We start from the raw sequence: 26,651 nt of genomic DNA on the forward strand, positions 1-26,651 counted from the left end.
TTACGTCGTTAAGTACACGTTAAGAATTCATAAATTCATCAACTTATGTCATGTGAGATCTTCTTTATCGACTGCCTGAAATTATCGCACATATATATATCAGCCTGATATCTTAATTCGTTCCCAGCGAAATTCAAATGATTTATTTATTTAATTACAAATAATAACCTAAACGTCAAAATAAATTGATGTCACTTTGTTACGAGGTTAATCCTGACACAACTTTCATTTATCTACAACTACGATATGGTTATGATTATTACTCGTATTTTATTATAATTAATAAAAAGAGTTTAAATTTTGCGGGGAACGGGCTAATGTATGTATGTGTGTACATTGGGTGCGTTTTTTTAAGTAGTCGGTTGGTCGGTAAACTTGTTTATGAGTCTATTTAGATGCTTATAATTGAAAACTCTCGGTGCCGATCACCAGGACATCGTCATCAGCACCCTCGTATACCTGGACTCGTTTATAAGTCTATTTAAATATTTATAACTAAAAGCTCTCAGTGCCGATCACCAGGGCATCGTCATCGGCACCCCCGTATACCTAGACTCGTTTCTGGCTGTATTTAAGAGTTTATAACTAATGAAAACATTGAATTTCAGATGGAATCCTAAAATCATCAAAAGAGTATACGAAACAAAAATGTAGTCATCATGTGAAGACTTGGCTTCAACATACCTCTGACAGGCTTAAACAAAAAACTAAGAAGACTACTGCCGCAGAGCTGGCTCTGAACCTGTTATTTTAAGTTGAGAACATTACTTTGTTTTGATGTTTAATGCTTTCAAAAAGTATTTTCATTGTAGTTACTTGGAAGTTTTACTATCGTTCTAAAACGAAACCCGTTTTTACACATATATTTCAGATTTTATTTACATATATTTCAAATCTGTTCTTTAAATTATTATACAGATTTTTGAAACCTCACATTTAACTGAGTATAATTATAAAAAACAACATAATATTTTTTATTATTATTTACTCAATCAAGAAGCACTTAAAAAATGTTAATTGAAGTACATTAAAATAGTTTCAAAATTTAACATTTACATAATAAATTCATTACTTTTTGTCAGTCACTGCTTGTTTCAATACAAAAGATCGAAGCTAGTCTATTTTAAATAGTCAGTCAATTCTAAGAGTAATTTATATCAGCATGTAAAATACAATGTAACTTTTTTGTATTAATTATTGTCAGAGCCTAGACCATCGTATTTTCTTGAGACGTACCTAAGCAACCTAAAAATAATTACTGGGTTAATTGATTTAAGAGATTGCGTTATTACTAACATGTGTTTCATAATCATTTAGAAAAATTTTTTTTGGTTTCCCATTTTGATCCCGCGGTACTTAAAAATTAAACTTGAATAAAAAATTATTTCGTTAACAAGTCGGTTTTCTTCTGTACACACTTACTCACTCCGGCTTTGGATATACATTAATATCTGAAAAAAGTCTGCAGACAAATGGAATCGAACCCAGGTAGCTAGAGCCCGCGTGTGACACAAACACGCTTCACCACTCGGCTATCGAAGATTCGGAAATTCCCTAACATTAAACGCCTACATTAACTATTTACAAAAGCTATGATTCTTTGTTATTTTAATTTCCTCTTATGATTAAAAAATTCTGTAAAAAATCTCTCTGCTCTTCTCGCTTATGGACAACGCTATCTTATAACTTTTTATTACACGCGCACTTATCTCTATACATATTACAGCAATGTCGTACGATCTGGATTATAAATTATTGTAAGTACATGATCTTATAATGCAAATTATAAAATAAAAGCTTCAGACGTGTAATAAAAATTATTTTGAACACAAAAAAATAACAAATTGAGATTGCAAAAAAAATCGTATAATCATAGCGAGCTTCCATATTTAAGACAAGCTTCGGAGCTTCACCATAAACATGATTAACTTTCGACCTTAAGACTCCCAGTGCTTTCGTAGCACAGGTGACTCGCACGCGTGTCTATCGTTTCGTTTTTGCATTCTCGGATTCGAATCTCAGTATGGCAAATGACTTTTTTTTTTGTTTCAGTGGTCTTACTGGTTATTCTGTGTTTTTTACTCGACAAACTCTTAAATCATTAATACTTATGCAGATATTTAAATTTAAATTAAATATTAAATACCTTAAAAAATTTTATTTTCATTGTCCAATAAGCTCCAGATTGTATTTTTGTATCTTATACATACTTCTTAATTTAACTTTTATTCGATTCATATAAATAAGTTTTTTGCTACTTCGAGAAAAAAATAAATAATGGGATATCGTATAAAAATTTTTCTTATAACTTAATAATAATTCTTCAGATTTATTTTGAATTTTAGCAATAGCTTATTTCGTGTCGTTTTATTTGTTAAAAAGTAAAGCAGTGTTAAAAAACAATAAAAAATTCATGCACAAACGAAAAAAGTCTCAAAATGATATCTAATTTAAGTTTCATTTATTTTTTGTAGCAATAGGCGAAAATCAATTAAGTAGTGCACCATAGTAAACTTTTACTATCTTATTAAATATTTAGTTTTTACTTACGTGTCTACCTAATTAATAGTAATGGAAGACTTCAAGTAAAAAAAGTTAATAAATAATTAATAAGGCCTTCAAAGTGATTTAAAAAAATCAGATTACATGGACGAAGAGTCGAGTCCAAGAATGCAAAAACGAAACGACGAACTTGCATGCGGGCCATCTGCGTTAAGGGGAAGCTGTGTAAGCTACAGTCAAAAGTCACTTATATTCATAACAAAGCTCCAAAGCTTGTCCTAAACATCGCTGGGGCTCGTTGGAATTATTATATATATTTTGAACGAGCGCGCGGTGGCTCGGTCGGCTAGGTCGTGGATTGGCACGCGGGAGACCGTGGTTCAATTCCCGGCCAGTGCGACTTTTACGGGCAAAGTACCTCTGTGTCTTTCACATGTGCTTTTTCACCACGCAATGCTCCTCGAGGAGGGTTTAGGCGACCTTCTCGCAGCAAATTTGCCTAATTCCCCCTACCCCCCTCCCAGTGATGGGAGGCTTCCCATCCCTCTTCCCTTCCTTCTCCCAAGTGCTAAGTGCCCATTGTAGTGCCCTTATTAAAAAGGAGCCGGACGTAGAGCACTATAATTTAAAAAAAAAAAAAAAAAATATATATTTTGAAATCTCAACTTGGTATGTGCTCGTATTGATAATAATTTCGATTACACGTGCAAAAACTTTAAATAATAATTTTCATCGTCACAAGAGAACTCTGTGAAATTACATCACCGTAACTGCAACCTTTCTCCAGTACACACCTTAAATTTTTTTCCGCCCTAACAAGAATTAAATAAAATTATATGAAATTACGTACTTCACGATCACAGATGAGTAGAACGATTTATTAATTTTACTCATCATAAGCTGTAGGCCAAGCTCCGGAGGTGGTCGATGAGCATATGTGACTTCCAAACTATCATGACACAATGTTTCGATAGCTCAGACGGTTAAGGCTTATACCTATGGAGAGGTTACTTTGAAAAGCTGGGTTCGATCCTCATTGTCACCATCATTTTTTTTTTTTTTTTTTTTTTTTTTTTTTTTTTTTTTTTTTTTTTTTTTTAAGTAATGGATTATTCTGTTTTAATTTATTAGTACAACTTTTATTTAAATTTATGTACGTTGTCAACTCTTTGTGTCGAATACATGAAAATAAATAATTTTTCAATGCTGTGTTACGTGAGATTGAGAAACTGGTAAGGAGGTGCGTCACAAAAAGAACTTAACTCGTTGGTCAATTATTTATTAGCTTCTAGAAGGCAAAGGCATGTGTGTGTCTCGCGCGGTGTTCCCTACTTATTTACTGTTCAAATCACTACACCATATTTAAAAATTCTAAAAGTCAAGCTACTTGCTGTAAAGCTACTCGAGCGTCTTTCAGGCCAGAGGCCGGGCGATAAGTAGGGAACACCACGCGAGACACACACATGCCTTCGCCTTCAAGAAGCTAATAAATAATTGACCAACAAGTTAAGTTCTTTTTGTGACGCACCTCCTTACCAGCTTCTCAATCTCACGTAACACAGCATTGAAAAATTATTTATTTTGATGTATTCGACACAAAGAGTTGACAACGTACATAAATTCAAATAAAAGTTGTGGTAAGTAATTGAAAGTAAATAAGCTTTTCAAAGTAACCTCTCCATATGTATAAGCCTTAACCGTCTGAGCTATCGAAACATTGTGTCATGATAGTTTGGAAGTCACATATGCTCATCGACCACCTCCGGAGCTTGGCCTACAGCTTATGATGAGTAAAATTAATAAATCGTTCTACTCATCTGTGATCGTGAAGTACGTAGTTTCATATATTTTATTCAATTCTTGTTAGGGCGGAAAAAAATTTAAGGTGTGTACTGGAGAAAGGTTGCAGTTACGGTGATGTAATTTCACAGAGTTTTCTTGTGACGATGAAAATTATTATTTAAAGTTTTTGCACGTGTAATCGAAATTATTATCAATACGAGCACATACCAAGTTGAGATTGCAAAATATATATAATAATTCCAACGAGCCCCAGCGATGTTTAGGACAAGCTTTGGAGCTTTGTTATGAATATAAGTGACTTTTGACTGTAGCTTACACAGCTTCCCCTTAACGCAGATGGCCCGCATGCAAGTTCATCGTTTCGTTTTTGCATTCTTGGACTCGACTCTTCGTCCATGTAATCTGATTTTTTTAAACCACTTTGAAGGCCTTATTAATTATTTATTAACTTTTTTTACTTGAAGTCTTCTATTACTATTAATTAGGTAGACACGTAAGTAAAAACTAAATATTTAATAAGATAGTAAAAGTTTACTATGGTGCACTACTTAATTGATTTTCGCCTATTGCTACAAAAAATAAATGAAACTTAAATTAGATATCATTTTGAGACTTTTTTCGTTTGTGCATAATTTTTTTATTGTTTTTTAACACTGCTTTACTTTTTAACAAATAAAACGACACGAAATAAGCTATTGCTAAAATTCAAAATAAATCTGAAGAATTATTATTAAGTTATAAGAAAAATTTTTATACGACATCCTATTTATTATTTTTTTCTCGAAGTAGCAAAAAACTTATTTATATGAATCGAATAAAAGTTAAATGAAGAATTATGTGTAAGATACAAAAATACAATCTGGAGCTTATTGGACAATGAAAATAAAATTTTTTAAGGTATTTAATATTTAATTTAAATTTAAATATCTGCATAAGTATTAATGATTTAAGAGTTTGTCGAGTAAAAAACACAGAATAACCAGTAAGACCACTGAAACAAAAAAAAAGTCATCTTCCATACTGAGATTCGAACCCGAGAATGCAAACACGAAACGATAGACACGCGTGCAAGCCACCTGTGCTACGAAAGCACTGGGAGTCTTAAGGTCGAAAGTTAATCATGTTTATGGTGAAGCTCCGAAGCTTGTCCTAAATATGGAAGCTCGCTATGATTATCGATTTTTTGCAATCTCAATTTGTTATTTATTTGTGTTAAAAATAATTTTTATTACACGTCCGAAGACTTTATTTTATAATTTGCATTATAAGATCATGTACTTACAATAATTTATAATTCAGATCGTACGACGTTGCTATAATATGTAGAGATAAGTGCGCGTGTAGTAAAAAGTTATAAGATACCCGAGCAGAAATGAAATAAGGACATCCTTATTTTAATTCAGGGCCTGATCAGTCATCGTGATTAGGTCCTGGTCACGCTTGTAACGGTTATCTAATCAGGTACTGGTCAGCCAGCATGATTTCATCCTTAGAGCGTATGCTTTGTGTATATATATATATATATATATATATATATATATATATATATATATATATATATATATATATGTGTGTGTGTGTGTGTGTGTGTGTGTGTGTGTGTGTGTGTGTGTGTGTGTGCATACTTACATATGTCTAGCAGAAAGCCAAGGTACTGCTCCAAAATAAGTCAAATTTTTTATGGGTCAAACGAACTTACCTGTAAGTGATGTTCGATCCTAATTATACGAGAATGCCTCGTCCGAAGAGATTACAAATTGTATAGGGGAAGGGGGATATACAATTATAAATTGTATATCCCCCTTCTCCTATACAAAGCCACGATAGTTGAGAGAAAAAGAAAAAAGTCGCGCGCGCGCGCGCAGGTTCTCGCCGCCGCGTATACGACGGACGACTGCCGCTGCCGTTGTTGCTGTTGTCTCGTCATTTAATTTAGCGTGTTTGGAATTGCTGATTAGAGAAGGGTGTGGAGATGTAAATCTGGGAGGGAGTGTAATCTCTTCGGACGAGGCATTCTCGTATAATTAGGATCGAACATCACTTACAGGTAAGTTCGTTTGATCCATAAATTATACTACGAGTGCCTCGTCCTCGAGATTACAAATTGTAGCTGTTTAGCGTAAGCAATTCCAAAGGTTCTAGTTGATCTCGACATAAACTTGTATGATTTATTTTCATTGATCACAGTTTTACATAAGTTATCCCTAATTGGGTATGACTCGTTTGGTCACTAGCATTATTAATTAGCACAGGTACAGTAATCACATAATCAGTCTGATACCCTGATTGGGTGTATGAATAGTAATAGTATAATGACCATTTGGCATAAGATAATGCTTACTCACTAGTATGATAATAGTAAGAATGTGATTATAGTTGAGTTGAGAAAACGCAAGCTGTAAAGGAGGATTGGGCTGCGACGATTGGTCGATTGTAGAAGTCAGCAAAAACTCTTGAGTTTTGGGACCATCCTGCCGTGCGTTTGATCAGGTCGATGTTGACACCCTTAAGTTTTGCCGCAGACGAGGATGCGTGTCTGGTGGAATGAGCCGAAAAAATTCTGGTGTCGATGCCACTCAGTCCGAGAATGATTTTTACCCATTTGCTCAATGTTTGAGTTTTTACCGCTCTATGTGGTTTGTGAAGGCTCAAAAACATTTTCTTTGTTCCTGCTCTGATGGCACTAGTCTTGGATAAGTAGTGTTCAAGGCACGAGGCGACACAAAGCTCCGGTGTTTCCTTAAATCTCGGGATTATCAGGCGTGGCTGCGACGACCCTGGCTTAGAGGTTTTGATCAAGTCTTCAATCCTGATTTCCAAGCCTTGAGCCGTGGATATGATGTTTCCCCATTCGATAGCTGCCAAGGTTTGTACTCTGTGAGCCGTTGCCAAGGCCAGCAGTGTCACGGTTTTAAATGATAGGGATTTAAGATCTAAATTCTCTGAACAGCCCAAGCTTTTGATGTACCGCAAAACCAGGTCGACGTCCCAGGTGGAGTCATATTTGGGTTTTGCTGGCTTTATCCTGAAGGCGCCCTTGAGAAGCCTGGACACCAGGGGGTCTGAGCCAATTTTTTGATCTCCCGATATTAATGAGACGGCGGAGCGCGCCGAGTTCAGTGTACCATAAGATGCGCCTTTTTGAAAAATATATGTAAGGAAGCTTAGTAATGATGATCTCGTGGGCGTCAGTGGGTCGAGTTCATTTGTAGAGCAAAATTCTAGCCACTTTTTAAGTTCAGTCCTGTATTGTTTCATCGTTGCTGGTGCGAGTGAGGCCAGCACGATGTCAACGGAATCTGTCGGGACCAGCTTGCTGATGGCTTGCCTGATACAACACCCACTATCAGCCTCAGGTGTGTGTGTTGCGGATGTAGTTCGTTCCTGGAATGAATAGTAAGAAAATTACGGTCTGGGCCCAGAATGAGGGGTTCTGAGGACAAAAGATCTAGTAAAACGGGGAACCAGATCTGTGTCGGCCAGTAAGGGGCTACGAGAATCCCTGTAGCCTGATCTTTTTTAATTTTATTAAGGGTTTTTAGCACCAGGCAGAATGGTGGAAAGGCGTAGAAAAAGGTGTTAGACCAGCAGTGCGTGAAGGCATCCACTTGAAGCGCTCTTTTGTCGGGGCCCCAGGATATGAACCGGCTGCATTTGGCGTTATTACTGTGGGCGAAGAGATCTATCTCTGGAAGTCCAAAGGAGAATGTGATGATTGTGAATGCATGATCATTTATAGTCCACTCAGTGTCTATGTTCCTGATGCGTGAGAGTCTATCAGCATCGGCGTTCTCGCCCGAACCAATGTATGATGCGATCAGGAATATTTCCCTGCGTTCGGCCCATGTCCAAATTCTTTTGGCTACGTCGTCATATAGTCTTTAAATCTGACTCCACCCATTCTATTGATGTAGGATATGGCTGTAGTGTTGTCGACCCTTAGAAGGATTTCACAGTTCTTGTATCCATTGGCCAACGCTTCAAGGGCTAATTCTACTGCTAACAGTTCTTTGAAGTTGATGTGGTAGAGTTCTTGGTCTGCTTCCCAAGTACCAAATACCTCATTTATGCCGTCTGTTGCGCCCCAGCCACTGTTAGAGGCATCTGTGTAGATAACCAGCTCGAAGGAGTGGGATTTTATGGTCTTGGGCTTGTTCAGATTGCTGATCCACCATTCGAGGTCTGATAAAACGGAGCTGGGGATCCACATGCGGCCCGAAAAACTGCCCCCGCCCTCACTAAGTGCTGCGATCTTTCCTCTTTCCAAGGATCTGGTATGGAGAAGGCCGTACTCCACACCGTTGCATGCAAACACGAGTCTGCCGATGAGTTTGGCAAAGTTCTTGATCGTGGTCGATTTCTTTGACGTGGTGGATTTTAGATGCGAGAGCAATGATGTTTGCATCTCCTGTGTCAATGAGATATTGCAGTTGACAGAATCCAAAATCACTCCCAGGAATTTACAGCATGTTGACGGGACGAGAGAGCTTTTCTTGAAGTTGACGATGAAGCCAAGATGTTGTAACAGCTCAATGGTTACTCTGGCGTTTTCCGCGCACACGTCGGCGCTTGAGCCATAGCAGAGGAAATCATCTAAGTACACGGTGGATACAAAGCCACGTGCTCTTAGATGGTTAACTACAACTTTGATAAGTTTGGTGAAGATATAAGGCGCTGTGCTGAGTCCAAAAGGTACGCAGTTGAACTCGTAGAGTTGGTCCTTGAATCGGAAGCGCAGAAATTTTTTATCCGGTTCGCTCACTGGGATCATAAAGAAAGCATCCTTGAGGTCGATATTTGCCATCCATGAGTTTTGGAGCAACAGGTTTTCAGCAGATATGAGAATTTCGAGTTTAAAATGAGTTTTCGAGAGAAATTTGTTTAATTGTATCAAATTGAATATAAACCTTTGAGACCCATCTCGTTTTTCCCTGAGAAAGTAGGGAGATATAAATTGGTCTTTACAAGGAGTGCATGATCTGATAGCGCCTTTCTCTAGTAACTCGTTAATGCTTAGATTAAGGGATTCTAGTTCCCTTGGATTGGTGACACAGATCCTTGGTTCAGAGGATTGTCTAGGCTTGGAACTGAAAGGTATCTTATAGCCTGAGATGCAATCGATAACAAACTTTGAAGAAGTAAGATTCTTCCAATTATCGATAAATGAGGAAAGTCTACCAGCAGTGGTACCTACTTCTATCGTCGTCTGGACCTTTGGCCCCTGTTCTCCTTGTAAGCATTCCGTTTGGCATCCCTGCGACGATCGTCCCTGTAGTCTCCTTGTTGCGGTGGCTTTGATGATAGCTGTTGAGCTCCAAGAGGTGCCTGCAGTCGGGGGGAGCTCTGCCCTTGCAGGTGGTGGTAGTTTAAATGGTTGTTAGCTATTCCCATCTGCTTAGGTGGCCCTTTCTTCTTTGGGAAGGAAAGGAGCTTGTTGCAAGCCTTGTCGTTTTTGATCCTGTCGACCAGATCGTCTCCAAACAAGAGCTTTGATGGTTTTGAATCAGCCAGAGTTCTCCTGACGTCCTTCGGCGCAGCGTATGTAATGGCTGCAGCGCGGCCCTTCGACTGGTTATGGAGAAGGTCGGACAGTAGTATGCCAGCATCCAACAGGGAACTTGAATAGTGCTTTTTTGTCGAGTTCGCCTTCGGTCAGCAGTGTTAGGGCGGCTGCAGCCACAGCACCCAGAGCACCACTGGTTATGTGCTGTCTGAAATTTTGATATGCGTCTTTAGTTTTGACGTCTTTGGGAAGGCACTCAAGCACAATATTGTTGATGCTGGGGGGCTTGAAGTCCGGCAGTCCGTCGTATATCTCTAGTAGAGCTTTCCTGTCCGGCTTTTTGAGACCTTTCTTTAAGTAATAAAGCCATCTCTTATGAATATCAGCCTGTAGTTTTATTTTCTTAGTCTCGGCAGCTTCCGGATCGATGCCCAGCACCTCCAAGAAGAGTGGGTTCAAAGGCGACTCTTGGGTTGAAGGCTCTTTAACCTCATCGGCTACATCTGAAAATGTTGGCCGTGTATGTAGCAATAATCATTGCGTTAACGCATGTTTATGATAGGTTAGGTTAGCAAGCATGCGCGGCCGACTTTGGCGCCAGGTAGTGGAACGCACAGAGTCTTCGACACCGATGCTTGAGCATCGATACACACGGCGGCAAGGCAACGCAACGTGGGTCGAATTGGCCCGAATGTGATACGCGCGGGGCAACGTTATCTGAAACACAAAAGAGGCAGAAAACTAATGACATAGTACCTGACTGCTTGTCGCCCTCCGTCTCGCTGTATTCTGAGTTCGACGACTCGCTGTACTCTGGTTCTGGAAGTAGTTGACTGTCCGAGGCTGAGGACTCCTGACCTGAGTCCAGAGGTTGCCTAGGTCTTAGTGTTTTAATGCCAAGTCCACCGCACAATTCCGTTTCTAGGCCCGCCGTGATCGCGTCTCGTTTGGGCATGTTCTCTCCGTGGATCTTACTTGTTCGGCACGAAAAGGAAGAATGACGAGACAACAGCAACAACGGCAGCGGCAGTCGTCCGTCGTATACGCAGCGGCGAGAACCTGCGCGCGCGCGCGCGACTTTTTTCTTTTTCTCTCAACTATCGTGGCTTTGTATAGGGGAAGGGGGATATACAATTTATAATTGTATATCCCCCTTCCCCTATACAATTTGTAATCTCAAGGACGAGGCATTCGTAGTATAATTATAAATATATGATAAAAAGCAAACTAAGATAACTATAATATAAATAAAAAAAAAAATTATTAAGTTGACTACAATTCCTAAAAAATAGACAGCAAAAAAAGAAAGGCTTTGCTTACCAAATATAGAGTCCGTAAGTATAGGTTAACTCAAAAATTTGGTTCTTGTAGTGATAGCAGTGACAGTGATAATTTTGAAAATAACATCAAAACAAACAAACCAGATAATTTACTCAATGCACAAAATGCAACTACGTTTACAACCGTTAAAACATCACAGGTCACCAATAACAATTACAAAAATTCGTATTTTGAAGGCAGCTATGGAAATGAAAATAAATATTTTTATCCATCTCATAAGACCCAATGTAACTTTGACGTTAAACCAGACAATTATTTAGAAAAAACCAAATCTAAAGAATGTTTTAATACTAGTGATCATTCAAACAAAAACACGTTTGAAACAGAAGAAAGTATTGGTGAGTCTGAAAGTTCTGATAGTAGCGATTCACAAATAAACTCTAATTTGCATTCTCAAATTCCGACTAGCAATTATACATACAAATACTTATATTTATAACAAAGATAAGAAAATAAAAATCATATATTCAAATTGGATGGTTATAACTTAGATGACAAAGATTCATAGATGATAGATCTTAAGTAAGAATAAAATCATGCTGTCTGACCAGTACCTGGTCAGATAAGCGTTACAAGCGTGATCAGGACCTGATCACTAAAAAGGATAGCATGATCAGGGACTGATCAGATCCCTAATTCATTTCCTGCTCGGGTAGCGTTGTCCGTAATCGAGAAGAGCAGAGAGATTTTTTACACAATTTTTTAATCATAAGAGGAAATTAAAATAACAAAGAATCATAGCTTTTGTAAATAGTTAATGTAGGCGTTTAATGTTAGGGAATTTCCGAATCCTCGATAGCCGAGTGGTGAAGCGTGTTTGTGTCGCACGCGGGCTCTAGCTACCTGGGTTCGATTCCACTTGTCTGCAGACTTTTTTCGGATATTAATGTATATCCAAAGCCGGAGTGAGTAAGTGTGTACAGAAGAAAACCGACTTGTTAACGAAATAATTTTTTATTCAAGTTTAATTTTTAAGTACCGTGGGATCAAAATGAATACCTTAGGAATACTCTAAGAACACTTCAGGAACACTTTTCGAATACAAAAACAAGTTCCTTGGTGAATTCATAAAGAATTCTTTATGATTTGTGGTTGCCGTACTACATTATAAGAAAGTAGTGGTTATTTGATTATTGATGAGTAGTTGGTAGTTTAAATATCTGTCAATGCTGTAACTAATTTATGTGATTTATGTTTACAACATATTAGATAAGTAAAACGATTAGTGCTATTTTATAAATTTATGATTTGTTTAAAGGTACACTATTATTCGTAGTCATATAATATAATTATATTCTAAACATAGAGATTCTAACATTTGTTACATGTTAAAAAAATAGTAGAAAATAAATATGATGCAAAAATTATTTTTTTCTGTTGTTACTGTATAGCAAATTGATAAAAATTATGTACCAAATTTTTTAAATGAATTCCTTAGGAACAGTAAATGAATTCGTTACATTTACTAAAGAATGATCAATGTATTCATAATGAACTTTAAATGAATTCTTTTCAATGGTCTTTCAGCAGCTCTTCCCACAAAAGTAATAAAAAGTTTTTTAAAAGAATTCTTTAAGAATTCTTTGCGAACTCAAGACACATGACATAACCTGATGAGATTATGAATTCATTAAGAATTCATTTAGCTCAAATCATGACAACCTGTAGAATTCATTAAAATATTCTGAATTCAAAATGAATTCATTTAGAATAAATAATGCCTGCTGGGGTAAGAGCTTGCGAACTTGAAGATTGGTTGGATCTGAAGTTTCAAATTAAAAATGAAACGGTATAACGGCTTGTGTTACAGAATTTATAGATTCCATGAGTGATAATTTGACACTAACTGCAAATTTATTGCATCCCATGTTTAAAGGTGGAAAAATAAAATACAACCATGAACTCAAAAAAAAAAAATCATGGTATGCATAGTTTCAGAGCTAAGCGAAAAAGGAGTAAAAAGTTATTTTCAGTACTGTGATAGAGTTGATTTTTTTAAAACTTTGTTTGATAAAAATATTCAATCTTATTCTACTTTTTGGCGATCATCTGTAAATGAACACCCAGATTTAGCCCACTTCGCTCTAAAAATACTGAAAATTCCAGCATTTGGAAATTCTGGAAAAATTGAAAAATTTACTAACAATATACAAAATTTAGAAGAAAAAAAAGTTCTTGAATTGTACTATTCATTACATATGAGTGAATGAGTATCGTATTACTTTATGTACAAACATGTCAATTTTGTATACTTTTCAAGATGGAAATTCTATTTTTTTTTATTAGTACAAAAAGAGGTATTCTTCATACTCATTACCAAAAATTAACAAAATAAAAGGAAAGTTTAAAGCGAGAACTAAAAAAGTTAGAAACGCATCACTGTGTATATTTTCTCTGTTATCGGGAAATTAATAAGATTATATTTATTAAAAAATTAATTTATGGTAAAAAAAATAAAAAAGTTGTTTTATTCTTCCTCGTTTTCATCATATTCTCGGATTACAGCATCTGTCAATCTTATATCATAGCACAATGAAATGAGTTTTGATGATCTTGAAGGGCTCAATCGATTTCTTTTCGTGTCGTGTACGTAGGCCCATTCAGAAAATAATCTTTCCAGTTGAGCTGTGAAAGCGCATAAAATTTGAAGCCTCATGGCAAGTTCACCTAATACAGGATAAAATACTTGAGCTACTTTCCAAAATAAGACACTTGACTGAAAATTTCTTTGAAATAAAATATTGAACATGTTTGTTCTGTTTTTGAACTCTTAAAGTTCATCGCGACCCTGGGGAGATAAATTTTCTAAAAAAAATTGATCAATCATAGCTATAAAATCTGCGTTGTCTTGAAATCGTAAACCTTGGTATTGAGAGTGTAAAATGTTTGCTGCCAGGCCGAAAATGTTAATAGCTTTGGTTTTTCTATCTCTAATAATGCGATCATAGTTAGGATTGTCAGTTGGGATTTCCAATTTCAACCATAACTCAGTCGACTCAGCAATCGAACAATTAGCTTTTTGACTTTGATTTATCAGTTGACAAATTGGATCAAGAATTAACATAGTATCTTGTAACTGTATTTCAAAATTAGGATTAAATAACAGATTAGTGCTTGGATCAGATAACATATGAATCTCCTGTTCTCGTGCTATTTCTCTCATCAAATGAATATTTCTCAAACACCGCCTGAAAGCATCACGATGAGAACACTAACGAGTATCTCCAATTAAAACCATTCGGTTACCACCTCTCTCTATAAGTTGAGCCTCTAATACTGGGTTTTTAAATTCTTTCAAAAGATTATTTACTGTGCTGGAAAATTCATGACTGACTAAAGACTTACACAATAAATTTGCACTATGACTACTGCATGTGGTGTGCCAAACATTAACCAATTGACCCATTCTAATCATGTTGCTGGCATTGTCTGAAATTACAGCATAAATGTTTAAATTATATTTTTCCCGGGCAGTTCCAATACACTCATTTACAACATCTTGTAAAGCGTGGCCAGTTTCTCTTAGAGTGCTAAAATTCCATGAATTCAAGTACATATATTTTTTGTTTTGTTACGGGTCGGCGACAATTTCCGTACAGGCATATCGTTGTTTTTCGTTTCGAGGTTGGCAGCGTATACTTACACTACACTGTCAGTAATATGGACCAAAACCAAGAGCTGGCGTTAGTGGTCACTTTATCGAGTAATGCGAGATTTGTGTATATACGAGTCTTACCCGTAGCGCGCGCTAACGAACGGTTTTTTAAGAATTCCAGCGTGGACTGTTTAGCGCGCGCTAATGAATAAAAAAGTGTTGGAAATACTATCGTGCGCTGAGTAGTGCGCAAAAATAAACAGATTTTGGGATTACTAGCGTACGCTAAATAGCGCGCGCTAATGAACAGTCGGAGATACTAGCACGTGCTATTTAGCGTACGCTAGTAATCCCAAAATCTATTAGCGCGCGCTAATGAACAGTCGGAGATACCAGCGCGCGCTAATAGATTTTGGGATTACTAGCGTACGCTAAATAGCGCGCGCTAATGAAGAGTCGGAGATACTAGCGCGCGCTAATAGATTTTGGGATTACTAGCGTAAGCTAAATAGCGCGCGCTAATGAACAGTTGGAGATACTAGCGCGCGCTAATAGATTTTGGGATTACTAGCGTAAGCTAAATAGCGCGCGCTAATGAACATTCGGAGATACTAGCGCGCGCTAATAGATTTTGGGATTACTAGACTAAGCTAAATAGCGCGCGCTAATGAACAGTTGGAGATACTAGCGCGCGCTAATAGATTTTGGGATTACTAGCGTAAGCTAAATAGCGCGCGCTAATGAACATTCGGAGATACTAGCGCGCGCTAATAGATTTTGGGATTACTAGCGTAAGCTAAATAGCGCGCGCTAATGAACAGTTGGAGATACTAGCGCGCGCTAATAGATTTTGGGATTACTAGCGTAAGCTAAATAGCGCGCGCTAATGAGCATTCGGAGATACTAGCCCGCGCTAATAGATTTTGGGATTACTAGACTAAGCTAAATAGCGCGCGCTAATGAACATTCGGAGATACTAGCGCGCGCTAATGAACATTCGGAGATACTAGCGCGCGCTAATAGATTTTGGGATTACTAACGTACGCTAAATATCAATTCGTCCTCAAATTCGCATTGATGTAGAATTTATAATCAAGTTTTGGAATGGATTATTAACGAATAAGGATTAATATACGATCAAGCAATCGTTAACAGTCAAAATGAAACGTAAATTTATAATGTAGTTTAAGGGATTACAAAAATATAATATTATTTAAAAAATCAAATAAGCATTTATTAAGTAATACGGAAATCGGCTCAACTGATATCATATATTTATTGATTTTCAATGTATGACTGTAAATAGTGGCTGATTATTTAATTATTAATTACAAAGCAACCATTAATGTATAAACTATAAGTATAATGCGTTTTTAAAACTATAGCTTGATAAAATTATAATGGAGTGTAATCAATACACAAATTTAGTAGAATTACTTAAAAAAGTTTTTATTTATCCTTCTCCAACATTACATCTGGTAATCGACAATGGCTACTTTTTTTTTATTCAAAGAATATTGCCTGCGCAATCGAACAATGATGTTAACAAACGTCCCGGTATCATTGACATTTGCCCTTGTACACGCTGCATTTTTAAAAAGATCACTGCTTATATCATTGATGTTCATTACTTTTATGTTACGTATAATGTTCATAGCTTTTTCTTCCTCCTGAGATAAAAGTTGTTGAATATTAGGTAAGGCGTTTACATGTGTCAGTGCGCTGCTTTCAACAGTAGGATTCACATGATCGAGGTCCATTTGCATCATGTTCCACATTTCTTCAAAGCTGTTATTATTGTCTATAGTTTCTTTCTTTGATTCTCTAGACTGGTAGGTACTAGGTACCTTTTTCTACTGACTCTTTTTCTACTCTCGCGGTTACCAAAATTAATTTCAAATTTGCTGTAAAGTTTATATTTAATTTTATATTTAATTTTATACATATTATTTAATTCATTATCAAATATTTATTATTCCCAAGCGATGGCAATAATCGTCCTGTATGCATCTTATTTTAAAAATAACAACTAATGTTATAAATCGTTAACGTCCGGATTTGACACTATATTAATGCAAGTGAAGAAAGTTTATCACATATGCGCATCACAAAAAATCAGTAAAAAATTTTATGAGACTTATCTATTGCACTCTATAGTATTGAGTATTTTTAGTTAGTTTTGTTTTTGCCGTCTTACAATTACTTTAAGATACATAAAATAAAGTAGCGACTAATAATACCTTCAACTATAAAACGCATTACATGATGCGCGAATTTATCAAAAAATTATCGTTAATAATTATGAGTGTTCAATACACATCACTTAAATGCAATACACTCTATTTGACCAAGAAATTTTATAAACATAAATAATAATAATTTTTTAGTATTACTTATACACCAATTGATCTCGTTTGTTGTAAGAACCAAAAAAATATATAGTGGTAAAAATTATGAGTTAAAATTTACAATAGATAATTATTAATTACATTGACTTTTGCGCTTTTACTATGGTTTTAAATTGGACTTCAAATGGTTGGTTTTTGAGGTAATCAATTGTTGACAAATCAAGTACACAGACGTCAAAACAATTCATAATTAATTGATTAAGAGTAAAACAAATTCTTTTCCAATTCTTTTGGAGTATTACTTTCGCTTGGGCTGTTTTCTTCGGAATGGATAGACAGATATATATTTAAATACCAGGGTGATCGTTATTTTTTAATAAATATTTCTTAGTTATATTATTACCCAATTACATCTCTCCATGCCACTAACAAATAACTTATTTATACCAAAGAAATACACAAATTTACGACTTCATACGTGTTTCTATAGATATAAATTTTTTAATTAAATAACTCTGATTTAAAATTTTTCAGCTATATTCTATTTTTTTTACCAATTTAGCAATCTTTTTTGTATTTTTAAACTACAAATATTCGTTACACATTGTTTAAAGTTCATACGCATGTTTTTCAACTCTAAGTAATACATTTGAAAGAAAGTATACTTGGACTGCCTCGAGAATTTTTAATTTGTTTGTATTTATTTTCATTTTTAGATATAATGAAGAGACTTTATAGGGTCAACTATATAACAATCTACAGTATTAAATAATGGTCACTCTACTACACATTTAACATGATTTTCATGCATAAAAAATTTTTAAATATAGGTACAGTGATTTGAATTGCATTACTACTTACTTAAAAATTTGTTTATATGGGGCCTTTTGGTCACATCGTCGTTTAAATCACGGTGAAAAGCTTCCGTAAAATTGTTGCTACGGTCTTCGTGCATGTTGAAAACTGAGAAATATTGAGCTCCACACTTCTGTAACCATTCTTTTTGAAAGTACAACAAAAATTGACAAAAATAACCCCCGTACTGCTCGTCACATGCAGCCTTGATTTCATTAAATGTTTCCTGAATTCTCATTTCTGGCAACAGCGCCAGAGCTGTTAGTTGTTTCAGAATGACAAATATTTCAGGATTATTTGTACTATTTATCTTCGGAGTTATGAGTTTCAACTTTTCGGCTCTTTGAATCAATGCCTAAAAAAAATGATCAGATTACAACAAATGAAATTCAAGATTACAGTGTAGTATAACATTTACAGTTTGTTAAACTTGGGGGTTTTACATCTTTGGCAATTCACAATGGGAATATATTCTTTTAACTTGACAATTACGACGACAAGACTTTCTAATCCAACGCTTTCATTGAATCATTCTTCTTCATTTGCACCCATAATTTATTTAATAAATTGAACAACAAGAGTAACAGATCAAAACCCTTGTAGTTTGTTAGTAGTAGATTATTCCAGTAAAACTTGCACTACTCATAGCCACATTTTAATAATAAATTAAAAGAGATATGCAATAAATTGTCTTAATCTCAGAAGAATATTACGGCCCTTTCCAGCCCTCCCCTCCACTCCCTTCAAGATTGACGCCCGTGGATCCCACAAAAGGAGAATTTAAATAATTCTTCGTGTTATGACTTCATGCGTGGATATTGTGGCATGAATAAGTTTATGAACAGATACTAAAAGAACGAGCATCCGTTTCACTCGCTCGTGAAATCGCACTTGTCACGTAAGTACATATCCTTCAGTTTCAGCTTTACTGGAATAATATACTATTTCGTATTTCGTATTTCGTATTTCGGAATTGATATGAGTCCAGAAAAAATACTCACGTGAGCGAAGTGGAAAAAACAGCACTTGACTACGATGACAGGAAAAACCAACTGGATTTCGTTTTGAATAGCGATCTCAAAATCGCACATGCAACAAGTTGGTGAAAAAGTAGAAAAGTAGGGAATGTCCGTTTAATGTAGGAAAACAGCTTCGTGTAACACTCTGTACTTTTGTTCGACATTAAACAAAAAAATGCTGGTACTGCCTGTAAAGCGGTATGATAATACTATTTTATTAAAAATAGACACGAACCAAGTAGCACCTCTGTTGCACTTGGTCTGTATTTGTTAATTTTTTGGTGGTTTTTTTAAACATAATTTTAATCAATAATACAAATTACAGTGGTCGTTTAAACTTAAATTTTTCCCAACGCATCACGCACACCTTACTTTCAATGAAAAAACCTAAGGGGAATTTTTTTTTTTTGTTGTATTTTTTAGAAAAAGGATACGTGGCGTGATTCCACTGCAGTACATTATTTTTAGAAAATTGAGTTATTTAAATGATCTATTGCAGTACTGTACATAAGATAAAACCAGGAAGACAGGTTTGTAGAAAATTAAATTACCCACGAAACAGACTTCGTTTCTTCCATACAAAATAAATATTTGTAGAGATTCCTGTTCATAAACTAACAAACTACGTTTAGTCACCAACTGGAGTCTTAACAAAATTTTTTTTTTGGAAAAGTTAACAAGTTGGCTACTGCAGTGATACATGCAACTATAAAGTTCCGCGGACCAGATTAATATAATTACTAAGTTACATTTTACAGCATCAATTCATTTACGACATTACAGAGTAAAAATTTGTTTCTCGTGGAATGAGGACGCTTTTTTTGTAAATTTTTTTCGTCGTTATCACCTAACAGTTCCATTACGACTTCCTTCTGATATTCAGCTTTTGTACACATATCCTTGTATTCTTGCATTTTTTTCGCATTATAAGACAATTATTTAATTACATTTAAAGAAATAGACCGGATTCAGATTCTTCCAACCATTACTAAATAATTATAGTGTAAGAGCTCGTCGTTGGCACAGTGGTTAGCGTGCTATGAGGCTCTTTTACCGTCAAGCTTGAATCAGATGGCGCCAGGGCACGTCGCGGCTGTCATGGCCGTCTCACTCACACAACATTACTTTTCAGTATTGTATGTACATAGGAAATTAAAGTGTAGTGGTAAAGCGCAATATTTGAAATTTTGAAATGAATAAGGAAGACAAGAAAGAATATTATGGGAGCTTAAAAGTTTCAGAATTGAAAAAGCTTTTAAAAGGGAAAGGAGCAAGAGTCAGTGAAAGAAAAGCAGAACTCGTGGACAGGTAAGCCATGACTTGGGAGCGGCAAAAATGTTGGTCTCCCAATTGCTTCGAGCCACTTATTTTTTTTTATCACACTATCAGAAGGAAATTTAAATTTCACTTTTTTATCGCAGGATATTACACTGCACTTCATTTTTCCTACTATCTTTAAACGTAAATGCAAACAAAAATTGTCTGCAAACAACAGCAATCATTTACAAAGGTTATGTCTTCTGCTTTGCTCATTACACAGATAGGCTCACGAACACAATACACAACTGTAAATTTGACGGTGTGTAAGTATGACAGCCGCGACGTGCCCTGGCGCCATCTGATTCAAGCTTGACGGTAAAAGAGCCTCATAGCCATCGAAACAACACAGCTCAAGGGGTCGTGGGTTCGATACACGGTCTGATCACTCAGATTCTTTTCTGTTGATCCTTGCCAGAAATTTAATCCATGACACCGTCTTAGTTTGTAAGTTACCCTTTCCTATCCCTCTCCCTTTTCCTATGGCTAAAAACACTAGTATGTAAAAAAACCATGTCTGATCCTTCGGGCGATTATGTACAATAAATAAAAAAAAAAAAAAATATAGTGTAACATTTTGTGTATGAAATTCACTCGATAACAATGAATTTTGCAAAAAAATTATTATTTGAAAGTGATGTAGATTTTTCAATATCCTATTTTCATGGATTTTCTCGTACTTACATTCTGCAAGATATATGTTAAGCAAATATTAAGATTTTCATCCAAAGGAAAGATTTCACGAGGTTTTGGGAAAAACGTTATTTTTTATGATCCCCTTCACAGTCGCACACGCTCAAATACAAACATAAATACATACATGCATATATTTACATTGCTTCGCAGCTGCCCCCGGGCCTAGAGACAGCCCTGGAGAGATTCACATGACGTGAAGAAAACTACTATTAAATTTCTGCATCCCACCCTCCGACAACGTAAACATGTTGGCACTGCAGGTGATAGTTCTGTTAGTCTTGGAACAAGGAATACGGTTGGCCGCACGAGACCCCCTTTTCTCTCGCTCTAGAAAAAGATACGTCGAGAAAACGTACCGCATATAAAATGTGACAATTTACCTTTTTCACTGAAATTTCGAGTTTATTCTTGTTGCTGTCACTTAGCCCAGAGGCATGTTACGTATTTTCTAAGATGATGAATCAAAAGCTCTTGGAATAAGCTTTAATTTGAGCCCTGGGAGAGTTTGAAAAATTTGTCTGGTCTAAAGCTACGAGTGTTTCAAACTTGTGTTCTGAAACGGGTAAAAATCTGTATGTAGTAAGTAAATCAGCTTTTCAAATGCAGAGCTGACCTACAGCCAAAATAGTAACACTACGATTATTCTGAATGATTGGTACGTAAGAGTTTGATCACTGCTTGGCGAATAATGGAATTACAATAGTCGCTCGCACGGTGATCGAAAATGCTGCCAAAAAGCGTCAACTTCAGCCAAGGTAGAGCTTCAAACGTTACTGGCAAAAGTAACGAGCGGCTCAAATTTTTGCTTGAAAATAGCTAATTTTGTCTATTGGAGATTTTTACCAGTTTCAGAGGTTTCGAGCTCTACCAGGGTTTGAATTTTAGCTTATTGCAAGCGTTTTCGAGTTATCATCTTGGAAAAGATTTAACATGCCCCTCGGCCATGTGACGTTAAAACCAGTGAATTCAAAGTTTCAGTAAAAATGGTAAATTTTCACTTTTTAGATGTTTTCAGTTTTCTTGAAGTATTTTAGTCTACAGCGAAAAAAAGGGTGTCTTGAGGGGCAAACCGTATTCCTTGTTCCAAGACGAAGACACCGATCACCCATGGTGCCTGTTTGCGTTTCCGGTTGGAGCTATGCTAAAAAGTTAAGACTTTTTTTTGAAGATGAAAAATGCAGATTTGTGGGTGATTTCGACATAAATATGTATACACCGTATTATTAAAATCGTATTACAATATGCTTTCAAATTAAAAAAAGAGGCATGCGTTTCGTTATTACTTTAAAATGATGTGCCGATTTCGAAATTAAACTTTTAAAGAAGGGTTAAATACCTTTTTGATAGCTCCGTTCGTGACTTTTATCATGATGGTCACAAACTGATAGGCACCTCTGATATTCGGAACAGTACGAAAAGTACCATCTATAAAAATTTTGGTGGCATATCGAAGTAAGCTGTCAAAGAAAATTCGGTCGAATAAATAAACATTTGTCGCATGTGCCACGCCTTTCTCCAGTTTCACGTCGAATCGTTCGACATTCACTTTTAGAGAAAACTCCACTATTTGACCGTACTTCAATGTGGAAGCGAATGCTTCGCTACTTAATTCGGTACCCAATTCATGGATCGAATGTTTCTTCGATGGAATGTTCGTATCGTTTGGGTTCTCAGAATGTTTGTATCGTTGAATTGTGCGCCTACAACGCGCGTAGGGGACCTCAACAGCTACATCTTGATCACTGAAAACATATACTTCAATGAATATCTGCAAGATGGAGAATTTTACATTTGCAAGATTTACATTTATCAACGTGCAACATTTTTTTACAAACATTGCAACTATTCTAGCTAGAGTCTCAGCTCCTAAATGCTACTAAATGAATATCATATCGCCTTCAGCTCATATCACACACTTCTACTCTGAACAAACAGGTAATGAGAAAATAACGTATTAAAGTTTAGAATATTTATAATTTAAATCGTAGTATAATAACGTAACTACACATCAAAATTCTGGGGTGAAACCCAGGGGAAGGGCATATTGTCGTTTGTGAGGAAAAAAGTCCTTTTTCAGATTTGTTCTTACAAAGGGCCTATTTCGGATCTGCTCTAAGAAATGTCCTATTTCAGATTTTCTCTCAGCAAGGTCCTATTTCGTTGTTGCTGGAAAGGGCCTATTTCGTTTTTGCTGAAAAGGGTTTATTTCGCCGAGCGCTACGAAAATACCGATTTTTGATATAATAATACTAACGGGACGAATTCATGCACAGAATATGACAAAAGTGAGGAAAAAGGGCCATTTTGTTATATTCCCATTACAAAAACAAGTATACTAATTGAGGTCAAAGTCACACAATCTGTAACGAGTTCGTATGAGAGTAGCTGAATCCACAGCTGATCGGTTAAGAGCAGAGTAAAATCAAGAACGATTAGCTGTTAATTCAGTTTTAGTATTGGTTTCTCAGCGCTCGACGAAATAGGCCTTTTTCAGCAAAAACGACATAGTCCCTATCTTTCAAAAACGAAATAGGCCCTTTCCGGCAAAAAGGAAACAGGCCCTGTATAACAAAAATGAAATGCGCCCTTTCTTACCGCTCGTACGACGTAGGACCTTTTATAGAACATACTCTTTACATGTGGCCCGCCATTAATATATCGTTCGGCACAATAATATCTAATTTGACTAGATTTCAGATAAAAACGGGAATAATAATAACGTACATGTATAAATAATATATTTTTATTCAACAGCTCTGACGAAGTATTTACAAAGAAGTGTAACATACCATTGGCGTTGAATATTGGTCGTCTATAACCGTGGAGTTAACTTAATAGTGAAGTATGTTTTTTATACTACTACAGATAAATATTTTTTAAACAGTTAACTATTTTTCGCAATCGATGTTGAATAGCGTACTATCGATTTCAGAGCACCGTGAACAAAACCAATCGACTTTACGTAGTTGCTTCACCTTCCTTTTGTTCAAGGCCACACATTTATAATGGTACCATACATGACACAGTTCGCAATAGATCACGCTGCTCTTTTTAATTCGATTTTACAAGTTCCGCAATAAAATGTTTTTAATTTTATTTTTTCTGCTATTACTTTCATCAGATAATCTTTTGCCTCAATCGTAAGGAGTTTAAAAAAAACAGTAACATCAGTGTCACTACTAGCAAACGTATCCGCCAAGTTCGATACCGTTATATTTTTCAAATCGTTTAAGCCTAGCTTGACAGGTGATTGTACCACTAATAAAATCTGTTCATAATCTATATTTTAAAAATGTAACAATAACTGTTGTTTCTCGAGGTCTGTTCGTCGTTCAAAAGGAAGAACTTTTACGGCACGTTTCACTTCGACATCGTTGTTGGCTTCATCCCCATTTTCTGAAACAAAATTAAATTTTTTGCTTTTTGTTATGTTTGGAATTATAGATTTGAATGAAAATACAGGCAAAACTACATCACTATTTTTCAGTCGTAACTTATTAATTATGTTTAATTGCATACCAGCTACTAATAGAATTGGATCTCCAGTGTGTGAGGGCGGCAATAGTTTGCTTGATTCCGCAAATTGAATCGCTGTATTAGGTGTAGGTGCTACTCGCTCGACGCTGTCATCACTTGCAGTACAACCATACAGTCTATTGGACGTGAGAGGGGTTACAGAATCAACTACGACTTCCACACCGGAGAATGGGGGACCGATTACAATTCCGGTTTCATCTACCAACACTTGAAAATCGTCAAACTCACCGTAACCGGCGACTTTACGATACCGTAAATTATTACTACGTTTTTGATGCACTCATTCACACATTTGTATAAATGGGGAATTCCCATGGGAAAATAATCTTCTTCGATTAGTAGGAAATAATTATTTTACAAACAAAGTAAGAAATAATTTTAAAAAATAAGACTTCATAAAGTTAAGATTAGAATAAAAGTATTAAAACTTGTTATTTACAATTAGCCGTCTTACACAGTTATTAAACCTTGATACTACTTATTATTTTTTTTTTTTTATTCGCTAGATCGATTGGGTAGAACAAGCGTTCGTAATAGTAAATATTTTTTATATTTTTTTTTTATTTTTTCTTTGTATACACTAAATATAATGGAACATAACTAATCTGTTATGAATAATTATTATCAACTTTTAGGTTTTGGTAACTTCGAAAATTCATGATGACAATAAATCTTTATATACGTTTTAGCCATGTACTACTTTTTTTGGAGTTTAAAAATAAAATCTAGGACGAAAAAAAATACTAAAAAATAATAACTAATAATGCCACTTATCAAAGTTTGATCTAATCCCGAATCTGGATGTTATAATATTATTACATTTTTTTTTCCGTTATTTTATCACAAAAAAATTTTCGCTTAGGTTCTAGGAAAATTTTTATGTCGAAAACAATTGTATGTAAAAAAAAAAATTTTAATTAAAAATCACGTAATGATTTATTTTTTTTTTTAATTTTTTTTTCGACCATTCAGCATGCCACGAAAGCTCAGTCACACATATACTTCGTCGCTTACCGATTTCTTCTTCATCGCACATGGATACTTCTCCCTCCTGATGGTTGCATGCATTATGGCTAAAAACCATCGAAATGCCGTCACCTACATCGCTACCTTCCACGTAGGATTCATTATCGCATGGAATTTCTACATGCAAAATGTTACTCTTAGAGAGCACTTTGCACGCAGTTTGTGTTCCTGACGACACAAGCTTCACTGCAACAGAAATTTAAAAAATATTTATTCATCGAAGCACGATACGATAATCAAATAGTAAACACAACTGTACATCGACTGCGTGCACAATGCACCGCGTCGCGTGTGCATACATCCCATACACCGTAAGTATTTTTGCAAAATATACCTGTGTTTACCTTGCACTACGCACAGGCAGAGGTGACCAATCTTCAGCGTCGTACATAAGAACGAGCAGTCTATTTTTATTATGTCTATGAGTCATGTGCCATTGACTACTACCTTCAACCTGGGGATCTACCATCCAATCATCTAATTTAATTATGAAATAGCATATTAGTCAGAGCAATGATGCTTAATAATAGCATCAGCTATAATTAGCGAAAAAACCGGATGACACTTGGTAACATTGTAGCAGAAGCGATTTCCAACCTTTCGTCCATTAAAACTAATGCTCCCCATTCATCAAGAACCGAGATATGGGGCAATGAAAAAAATTTAAAACACGGAATTATTTTAAAAAAAATTTATTTTTATATTATTAATATGCTAAGCACTGATTCCTGGACTTGAGTCTCGTGAAGACAAAGATGCCCCAATAACAATTGACCTTGCGCCTTGAACAATAGTCCGAAATGCTATGACTACTCCTTGGCCTCACGTTCTTGGATGGATGTAACAAGGATATTATCGGCCTCAAGCCGTAGACGAAAGTCTAAATTTTTAATGACTGAGCCTGGACTTGAGCCACGGACAAGGTCCATTTCATGATCATAGAACCTTTGAATGGTATCTAATGTCACGACTGACCCCTAATCAGGAGATTAGAGACCACAACCAGTAAAGGGGATGAAGCCGCGTACATATATCCGAGCTTCAAAAGCTTTACGGTTAGTCGGTCAAAGACACGCTTAGGATAACACCGCTACTGGCTACAGCAGGGG

At 35.9% G+C, this 26,651-nt stretch overlaps 1 protein-coding gene across 1 annotated transcript; it reads right to left on the reverse strand.

Annotated features, from left to right (window-relative positions):
- Positions 1-8,167: 8,167 nt before the first annotated feature.
- On the reverse strand, positions 8,168-9,109 carry LOC149373286 (uncharacterized). The gene has a single exon (XM_089597519.1). It carries the CDS (start codon positions 9,107-9,109, stop codon positions 8,168-8,170), a length of 942 nt encoding a protein of 313 aa, XP_089453645.1.
- Between the last annotated feature and the right edge of the window lie 17,542 nt (positions 9,110-26,651).

The sequence above is a fragment of the Copidosoma floridanum genome, unplaced genomic scaffold, assembly GCF_036245765.1.
Source record: "Copidosoma floridanum isolate Cflo_tuat_1 unplaced genomic scaffold, Cflo_Japanese_pri ptg000033l, whole genome shotgun sequence".
NCBI classification, from domain to species: Eukaryota; Metazoa; Arthropoda; class Insecta; order Hymenoptera; family Encyrtidae; genus Copidosoma; species Copidosoma floridanum.

Coding starts and splice junctions, on each gene's coding strand:
- LOC149373286 (XM_089597519.1), bottom strand. CDS start 9,109: ATGGCAAATATCGACCTCAAGGATGCTTTCTTTATGATCCCAGTGAGC.